Source organism: Aplidium turbinatum, chromosome 12, assembly GCF_918807975.1.
Source record: "Aplidium turbinatum chromosome 12, kaAplTurb1.1, whole genome shotgun sequence".
Taxonomy (NCBI): Eukaryota; Metazoa; Chordata; class Ascidiacea; order Aplousobranchia; family Polyclinidae; genus Aplidium; species Aplidium turbinatum.
In genome coordinates this window covers 967,237-977,413 of record NC_137483.1, presented here as the reverse complement: position 1 = coordinate 977,413, position 10,177 = coordinate 967,237, and the positions used below count along the sequence as shown (strand labels likewise).

Genomic DNA, 10,177 nt, shown 5'->3' with positions numbered 1-10,177 from the left:
GATCGGTATAATACTGTCTGGCGATGAAAAGGTCGCTGAACTTTTGAATGATTTGTTATATTTTTAGTCTTTTGAATAAACGACGGTTGAAAATCATAGAAGGAATTTCTACGTCACCAGGTTTGGCAGGAATGTCGCTTAGCCTTGTGAAAGATTTCACACGGATAACAAGACGTGCCCAAGATACTAGTGTACAACTACTTGACTTCATCATGGCAAACCTACTTGCGCATCACGTGTGGTTGACAGATCAGTCACTTTCAATCAACTGAGGATTTCCAAGCCGCGAAACAATGATCTCGGAACCCAACAAAATAATGAAGTAACTTGGGCCGTCGGAACGGAAGACTTAGTGGTTAATAGAAATGTTATTTATGCAGAAATTGGGGACGGGGGTCACAGTAATCCACTCAAAACAAGTTGAAAGATTCTGTGATTGACCAATGGTCATAACACGACAGTTGGCATTTCAACCCTTCTGTGGTTTCCAACAGTGGTGGCCAAAACAAGCTCAACAGTGATTGGTGACAAGCGTTCTACTCTAACCACCACAATGATTTTCAGAGGATTATTCTGTTAGAGACTCCCAGATTCCTATCGGATGAAATTACGGCTTGCAACAATTTACAAATTAATATCGGCTCCATACAAACATTATTGCACAACAGCTGTCTCGGCGTTGTACCACAATGAGGTTGGAAACAGTACAGTGGGAGCCGAGGCAGGTCAGAAAGGTTCATAACAATGAACCATCAACTCGGTTAAAGCTCAGGGGGGTGAACTTAACATTCAATGCCAGTGACCGAGCCTGGGTCAGTGGTTCAAAGCCTCTACAAGTATGCGAAACTGCCAGAATTAAATGCGGTAAAACCTTGTTCAAATTATCTTGTGGCAACCTCATGTCTGGGGTGGGAGGCATTAGGACCGATTCTTTGACTTAACAGTGTACTGGAATACAGCGTCAACTAGTGGAGTAATGAAAATTAATAAATAAACACTCGGAGGACAATGAAGAAAAGAGCACAACGTAGTGATCCGAAGATGCGTTAGGAGCCGCGAAAGTTGTTACAGCGTCCCTGATGGAGAAAACAAATGAACCACGAGATGGAACTAGCAAGCCAAAATTGTCTGTTGGATATGAGGAAAGTTGATCGGATGCAAACATGGTGGGAATGAACTTGCGATCACAAAGTCAGCTCGGGGTGAGTGCAGGTAGTTGCGAAACCCGCACACTAAGCTTCTAACGTTTCGTCAGTCGCATTGGTTTGCTTCCACATTGGGAGCACACCGAGTGGTGCAAGATCAACAAATGACGTCACTTTCAACAGATCGGTCGGTGCACGGTGACGTCATAGATGTGCAAAAGAAACATCGGGCACGATGAGAGCAGCAAGGGGTGAACAATAAGCGCATCAGCCACCACACGGGGGCGCGGATGGCCAGGTAGAGGGGGCGAGTGTCAGTGAATGTAAAAAAAATAAATTCATGAAGTAAACGACCACTCGGTGACGCCCGCTAGCAGCATCCACCTCCCCCTCCCGGTGTTGTACGCGACTGGCCATTGTGACGTAATCGATTGATCATCGCGTCGCCGTACTGGATTCCCGATCCCAGCCGGTCTGGGTCGATGTCACCTGCGAGGAGGGTTGTGTTAGGAATGCGACGAGGTTGGAATCATTCCTACAACACCACAAGACACTGACCGGGCCAAGTATCGAATTCAGTACCTCCACACCAACAAACCTGAATCAATTTTCGTCAGGATGGACTTTGTGCATCTGTTGAAGGCGTCCTCCACATTTTCACCACTTTTTGCACTCGTTTCCAGCAGGAAGATCCCTGCAACAAGATTTGTTGAGAACTCCACACTGACTAGGGGGCTGATGTGAAAGCCCCACACTGACCTAGGGACAGCACCACGTTTAGCTACAATAGAGTGTCAACATTCAACGTGTTGGTAGCAACCAGGTAGGATGATCCAAACGAGGATCCTGGAGCAACTGGGATTTTGTAACGTGGTCATCACGACGGATCTTTATCTTCTCTCACAAAAAATTCATCCGCATCATCTTCAATCATGTTGCCATGCACCAAGTTGCAAAGCAGACAACTTTGAAGCAGTAACATTGTGTACCATTGCATGCCACCATTGATACAAGTTTGAAGCAGTAACATTGTGTACCATTGCATGCCACCATTGTTACAACTTTGAAGCAGTAACATTGTGTACCATTGCATGCCACCATTGTTATAACTTTGAAGCAGTAACATTATGTACTATTGCATGCCACCATTGTTACTTACAAGTTTGAAGCAGTAACATTGTGTACCATCGCATGCCACCATTGTTGTGTAGTAATTACATTTTGTTTCTGTTCAGCTGTAATTTATTTCCTCAGCTTTATTTTATGCAGGAAATTTAGTCTGTTTTGAAAAACGATAGTGTCGATATTGCAGCTGCAACTTTTCTTACATCGTGAATGTTTTTTCTTATTTGCGCAGTTCAATTGTTTTCACTCTTGCAATTTGACAAGGATGGGAAGTAGCAATGACGCAATGTAGCCTACTAATTTTACTGTCTCTCTTACAAAGTAATCAGCTAATCTCTTGCCTTTAATAGATCACTATAGCGCAAGTTTAAAATTTTAGGATGACGTCATCATGAATTTTATGACGCCATATTGACGTCATCGTCAGAATTAATCTGAGATCTCTTTCTGTCAGACTAGAACTTAGGTTAAAATCATGGGAAACAATGCGAGAACCAAGAAGCAAAAAAATTTGAAATTTTTTTGAATTTTGAACAGGTCCAGCACTGCATACGTCAATCGCCACAAGCAGTCGCAACCTGGCACTCCTGGCAGGTCGTAAACCAACTGAGGTTAGCGGCAACACGTCATACGCTCTGTGACGTCAGTTGCATGCGTCATCACGATGATTACCGGGTCGTTTTAACCCTAGACGCTACCCCACCATAGCTTCATCATTCAAGATCCTGAAGTCAATGTCAGGAAAAGCTCCATGGACGGTGTGATGCCGACAAGGTTTGAAAGGGCCCAACACAATGGGACCCACTGTTGTTAGGAGGGTCAGGGATGAAGACTCCCCCAACTGCACTCCTTACATATCTAAAGACCTCCTCACCGTGTTCCTGCGCAAACCGAGATGCTTCAAGGAAGGTGACCTCCCGATCCGAGTCCAGATCCTTCTTGTTCCCACACAGGATGATGACGATGTTGGGACTCGCCAAAGCCTTGGCGTCCGCCAGCCACTTCCCAAGGCAGTTAAATGTCTCTCTGCTGCAAATAAAAAAAAAACAACGTCAGATCACGGTAAAACAACCAAGTAAACAGCTTGTTATACAATTTGATAGAGAGGTTGCTTTGTTAAACCACACACACGCCAAACTAGGCAGCAACGTTTGGTAAGATAATGGCCGGAACGTCAAACCATATAAAGCCGAATATTTACAAACTAATCTCACGCTCAGCAAACGTTTCAAAAACTAAGCTATGTTCATCGTCAGTGCTAGGAATTGAATGAAAGATTACGTCAGCCGCAGTTTAAGCTCAAAGGCGCAAGAGCTTGCTTTTAAGTTTCAACCATATCATGGCACGGCAGACCCTACACAGTACACACCCTAACCCGATGAACAGTTGTTTTCGAGACATGAACATGGATTTGGTTTCTATATTTTAGGCTCAATATTTTTTCAGATTAACCCAACATTTATTACTATACGAAAAAAGAAATCTTAGCAGGCAATTGCTTTCCGGGGAAACTTTTATTTGTTGTGTACTTTTTATTTGTTTAGTGACGTAATTGTATCTCTATAAAACTCTTATAGCGCGCTGTAAATGATCCTTTCAAACGCTTGCAATTTTTTTGAAAGAAGATAGTGCCTCGTTGTTGCTAAGCGTTGTGAGCTACAGTTAATTGATTGATGACACGCGCGCCACACATAAGTTACGACGCAGTGTCGCTATAAAGTGCTGCACTGCATCCACATTCCACCTTCTATATTCGGGCATCATCGCCAATAATCCGCATTCTTGGCGTTATTCTTGTATTTCAAAGTTACAATCACTTTGCACATACGAGTAGAGTAATGACGTCATAGAAACATCAATCAAATCGCCCATCAATCAACATCACAGGATGGATTGAGCCATTGGCTGAGATGTTGTTGTGTTAGAATGCAAATGAGTTCGTGTGCCGACAGCAGAGGGAAAGGTGCAACCTTGAGGCACTTAATACAACCATTTAGAAAACTCAAATCTGCTAACGATCATTTGCGTATCGGTTTATACACTTTCAATTGCAGACACGAATGAACTCGTAACAAGAAAGTGGAATGTTTCTCGGCAGCCGATTTGTAGCAAGAATTGACATGTAAGTGGAATGTCAGCAGAAAGTGAAACATCGCATCCACGGTCGATTGTGGGGCTACAACAATTTATCAATGCCAAGAAACTTGTCGAATGTTTGGCTACTAACTGGCCAAGTAAGATCTTTCAACCAGTTTGTGGCAAACTAGCTCAGCCTTCCAACGCCAACGCCGTCCCGGCTTGGTAGAGCCAGACTGCCTCACCAGCCGGTTATACGTCACGTTCCGGCTGACAGCCATTCAACAAGCGTTCGATGTGTTGCCTTATATGGTCATGCGGCTTCATAGCGAGCCTTCAGGCAACAGGTCATCGAATATAATTGGTTGGTTGTTAACTCGATTCTACACGAGCGGCGGATCGTGTTGTCACATGCAAATCTACTCATTCCAAATTGAAATCTTTTTCAGCTGAACAACCGATACATTTCCGGTGTAAATCAGTGATGATTCAACATGGCCGGTTGTTTGACAGCCAGATTCACCCACCATCTGGAGGTGACCACGAGGGCCAGCTGTACTGGGCTCACACACACAACTCACCGAGTTATGTCATAGACCAGCAGTGCACCTGCAGCCCCCCTGTAGTAGCTTCTCGTCACAGATCTGCAACAAGAAAGGTTCAGTCAGCTCAGGTGAAGAACATTTCTTAAGTGACTATTTACATAAAAGTTTAACCACTTGTCGCCACATACACAACAATGGTGCGTCGTTTCATGAAGAAAAAGAGAAAAGAATGCGAGTGGCCACCGGTCAAAGGAGAAGTTGCCACTACAATGTTGGTTCGGAGCCTACTAACCGAGTGGTGCGCGAAGCTAGTGATGACGTCACAACGGAGGTGCCACAATGAGCGCGTGAAGGGATCGTCGTGGAATTAAACAGCAGAATAACAAATTTAGTTCCGGTTGCGAGTGGTCCGGGATAAAACCCCAAATAATACACCATCCACTAGGGGGATATTGTGGGCCACAAAATAGCCCCAAGCGACCGATAGAAAATAGGCATCCGGTCTTCAAATCGAACTAAACCACTTTCCGAGGTATTGGAGGGATAGCTGTAACCCGAACCTCAACGAAACGATACCATGGTAGGTGATGTTTCCATGAAGAGATCGTGACAAGGAAACCAACAAGACAACGACTTGCATGTTTCAATCCTGCACCGAAAGATGTGGCACGTCCGACGTGAAAGATCAAAGCATTTACGATGCTGACGTCAGAACCTGGTTTCATCTCACAGTGGCGTACTGGACTACTGGTCCATTACAGAGTACAGAATTGCCATGGGCTACTACAGGCAACGGCAAGGATGGGGTTTTGCAACCAAAAAAGCAACGAAAAAATTATGGAAAATCTCCTGAGGCTGCTCATCAGGCGTGGTCTGATGAGTGTTAAACGCGGAAAGGAACGAGTGGATAACGACAGTGGAAACAAGCAGATCCACCTTCATCGAAGTTGGACGCTACAGCTGCTCATAGAACAATAAGTTTGGCATTTCACTGAAGCTTGGTTCGGTAGCCACCAACATCTATGATACCGACTGAAGCAGCAACGAGTTACAAACCAAATGAAGTGGATATCGCCTCTAGAGAACACCATGACGCTCAACTGCAGCCTGGCCAGAGTAAAATTGCGAATGTGAGGCATTGTGAGGCTTTGACTTGATGCGTCACATATTGGAGTTCATTGACGGGATGGCTTTCAACAAGCGGCAGGGCAGCAGCAAAAGGCGGCTACATCCGGTCGGGTACAACCGACATCAACAAACATATTTCAAAGGCCGCACGTACTATGTCGTGACGTCACCAACGTGCAGGAGCCGAGAGGAAGCAGTGAGAGAAATGTGGCGACAGGTCATTAGTCAGCCACTGTTGATAGCAGGCAACTTATAAACACAAATTAAAACCTGAGTTGTTGAAGGTTTAACAACTGTAATGAACCCATCTTGGCAAATTATCAACAATGACATTTTAACTTCAAGCCCCGTCGTTTAATGAGGTGAAACATTTAACAACTCAGTTCAACTTTTCAAACTTCATGACGTCAATCTGACCTAACCTGAACCGCTCCTGTCCGGCGGTGTCCCATATTTGCAGCTTGACCGACTTGCCGGCCACATTGACAACCTTAGATCCAAACTCCACCCCGATCGTGTGCGTTGATTCCTCTTTGACTAAACACAACATACGTGACGTCACACCTGTGCTGCTGGAAGCCGAGGTCGATGGAGAAACATATCCGATGGTAAATTATTCTCCAGCATTACATTTCCTATATAAAGAGCGATGTGATGGGACCAGCCTAATGGTACTCCCACAGTGGTGTACCGATCCAAGTTTTTATGGATCTTGGTCACCCCTTAGTGGTGCATGCACCCTTGGTTCCTAGAATCCTTGCACCAGTACAATGGGAAACGAAAAACATTCAGAAGTCATCAAAAACATTCAGAAGTCAGTCATTGTCGGCTGCGTAGCCGATTGAACGTCTGCGTGACGTTCGATAGAATGTAGGTTCGACACGGCTCCAGAGCACGCGGCTGTGTCTCGGCAAAGACACTTAATGGCAAGCCAAAATAAAGGGAGCAACTGACTTGAGGACTATATGTCATTTCGCTGTTTCCTGTCGTCTGTTGTATCGCATCTGTGATCGCAGTGTACTGTATGTTATCGCAATGGGCGCAAATAAAAACACGATTATTATTATTATTATACGTGTGAGTCTGGGATGCTGCGGAAGTGTTGTAGATAGTCAAGAAAGGAGATCATTTGCAAAGTTTGTCAAGCCCTTGAAATGTGGAAGTGAAAATAACACCACGAAATGGCTCCAGAAGTGAATGGAGTTAACGTAATTCCACTAACTAACTAGTGGCCAACTCTCAACAAGACTTACACGCATTCTCAAGCAAGTGATGAAGAACACAGGATTTGCCGACACCAGCGCTCCCAATCACGAGGTACTTGAACAGGTAATCTGAAACAATCCAATGTTGCCAACGTGAGACGTTTTGATCATTAATTTACAGTTATGCCAACGCAGAAGCCTCAATCAATGTCAGTGTTGTTGGCAACACAACAACACTGACAACCGGGGGTGAAAAGTAGAACCTTGTCCCTGAAAGCTTAAAAGAAAATAAAGTACGGTAACACGCACAATAAAATTTGAAACTCACCATAAGTATCAGACATCTCTTAAACTTTCGAACATCCACGTTCACCAAGTCATGTCAGTAACAATTTGTTAACATCTTGATTAGGTCCTAGAGTACACGATACAGTGTTGCACGATATTAGTTGAATGCTACTTAGGCGGTCAAGCGATAGCCATAAACCTGGCGGCAACGGGTGCGTGGCTGAAGCTTGGTGTGCTGCAGACACGCGCCCGTCAAATGTACAAGCAAAGTGATTAGCACTCATCCTGGGTATGACAAGGTAGAAAAGATGATTATCATTGATTAGCATCATACAAAAAGAAGCAATAAATTCAAAACTGTTGTTAGGAACGACACGATGATGGAATAAGAAAATATATAATTTTCAAAACAACAGATGATTTGCAGTGGAACCTTTCAGGAAAGACAACTACTGGAACATTCTAGAATCGGTTCATGTCATCACAATGGTTACGCTCGTCGTTACGTCATCGGACAATTGTGTTTCATCGATTACATAGCAAGCAGACCGCCAACTAGTGGCTATAATGTAAGACAGATTGTGCATGTTCGAGTGAACTACGCAAAAGACACGTTTAAATCGCATTGGCAACAACACTTAGAAATAGCAACGAGTTCAATGGAGTAACGCAGGCCACTATGAAACATGGAAACCGATAAGTATTCTCCAACTCCTTCAGCAAGCTTGAAATATCAAATCTACTTGAAAAAATCAACACAAATGTCATAAGCAAATCACATGGTTTGTTTTGGCCAAAATATAATTTTGTTTAAACAACCCGACGAAGTGTTGCACACGGGGAACACATGAGGCTAAAAGTGACATCTCGAAATAGCAATCTAGAAATATCCTCAAACAATCGCACCGGGAGAGAAGACAACAATGACTCGGTTAAATGACATTTCAGAAACATGATGTAATTAAATTTCATTCCAACACAAAAATAAGGATCATTAATAGGAATGTGTTAATAAGAGCAGCGGATTAAAAAAGCTAGTTGGAGAAGCAAAGCATTAGAATGGTTTAGAGCTCTTCACCGCACATTGGCGTTAAAACTTACATGATACGTTGGCAACAAACTTATCAATGGACAGTTAGAAAATTCTAATCCAGTGTTGTAAGGGGCCGGGGCACACGGAGTTACGATCTTAAACTTTTGGGTAAACTCATTTGTAATGCATTTCACTTATACGGCGGATGTGCAAAGCTGCGATGTGGCTGCGCCTAGTTGAACTTTGCGATTTTAATAACCAAAAAACTCCAGTACGCAAACAAGCTTATACTAAACATTCTAATGATTATGGATGTTACAAAAAGGCACTTCTACACTTGATGAATCAGCTCCAGTGTCATTATGTTAGACCAGGGAGTCCAAGCCTTCTGTAGCTTCATTCAGATTGCGTATCGACTCTTCTCGCTTGGCAATTGCCTCTTCGATATCATCTTCAAGGGCATCAAGTTGTTGTTGCAGCTTTGATCGCATTTGCACCGCCATATCCTTCGCAGTGTCAACCGTCATCAGTTCGGTGCGCAGATCTTGCAAAGTTGCATCATTGTGGTCTTCAGTGGCGCATTGTGACGACTGGCTAGCCACAAGCAATTTCAGTTCTTTATTTAACTTAATAATTTCTGCTTCGTATTCCTTGTTCTTCTCCTCAGTGCATTCAACCTTCTCCTCCGCTTTTTCAAGGTTGGCATCGGTCATGACCAAGCGACGAGATATTTCACTGTATTTCCTATCAGCTTCTTCTGCAGCAGCTTTGACTGATATTAGTTCCTCCTCTTGGTTGTCCAGCATGTCCGCAGTCTCTTGCTCAGCGTTGGTGATCCGCTTCAAATGATCTTCTTTCTGATCGCACTCCATCTGGGCATCTTTAAGAGCATCCATGGCTTCTTTCAACTTTTTTTCCACTTTCAACAACTCGTCTTCCGCTGTCATCAATCGGTTGTTGAGACTGCGGTTCTCTGTTTCAAGAGTATGGCATTCTTCTTCTTCTGTTTTTAGTCTTGTAGTGAGAGTTTCCACCTCCTCATCTTTGTTCGTCAAGTCGTCTCGCAAGAAAGCAACCTTTTCTCTGATCTTCTGCATGGTTTGATGTAAAATTACCAAGAGTAAAACTTAATACCTATCTCTCAAACAAAACACACTGCTATGCAATAAAATAAAAAAAGTTAAGGTGCGTTATATTTTAACCTTTGATCTTTAAAAAGACACAGGTAACACACAACAAACACCGAAGACCTAATGCTGCTTGAAGCACAGGATTGTGCCGCCAGCCTAAAAACATACTAATGGTATAAACGGTTAAATAAATTTTTGAAAAAAGTGTACAATTTCATGAATAAAGAAGCGGTCATATTTGAAATATTAAATAACATGATACGTTCTACTGGTGCAAACTAAGCTGAACTACCACAAGATCAAGATTAGGGTGGTCCAAGGTCCTCAAATGTATGCAAAAATTTCAAAAATAAAAAATTGTAGTGGACACACTTCTATTTGGTTCCTTTTTATATGAAAACATTTCCCTAAAAGTTTAAAAGAATTTGATAAAGGTTTAGAGGTGCCAGATTACAGGTGAAAATTTAATAAATTGAGCGATTTACGAAACCTACCCAAGATA

The 10,177-nt window shown here is 43.2% G+C and overlaps 2 protein-coding genes across 3 annotated transcripts; both read right to left on the bottom strand.

Moving 5' to 3' along the window:
• Positions 1–11: 11 nt before the first annotated feature.
• LOC145780901 (ras-related protein Rab-4B-like) lies at positions 12–7,673 on the bottom strand. Of its 2 annotated transcripts, XM_082592559.1 has the most exons (7): positions 7,553–7,673; positions 7,273–7,353; positions 6,442–6,556; positions 4,928–4,990; positions 3,145–3,299; positions 1,744–1,839; positions 12–1,634 (listed from the first exon to the last, which is right to left on the bottom strand). In XM_082592559.1, exons 1-7 carry the CDS (start codon positions 7,566–7,568, stop codon positions 1,516–1,518), a joined length of 645 nt encoding a protein of 214 aa, XP_082448685.1. In that variant the 5' UTR covers positions 7,569–7,673; the 3' UTR covers positions 12–1,515. The 2 variants fall into 2 exon arrangements, with proteins under 2 accessions (XP_082448685.1, XP_082448686.1); XM_082592560.1 differs by lacking the exon at positions 4,928–4,990.
• Positions 7,640–9,699, bottom strand: LOC145780900 (uncharacterized). Its single transcript, XM_082592558.1, has one exon. It carries the CDS (start codon positions 9,640–9,642, stop codon positions 8,911–8,913), a length of 732 nt encoding a protein of 243 aa, XP_082448684.1. The 5' UTR covers positions 9,643–9,699; the 3' UTR covers positions 7,640–8,910.
• Between the last annotated feature and the right edge of the window lie 478 nt (positions 9,700–10,177).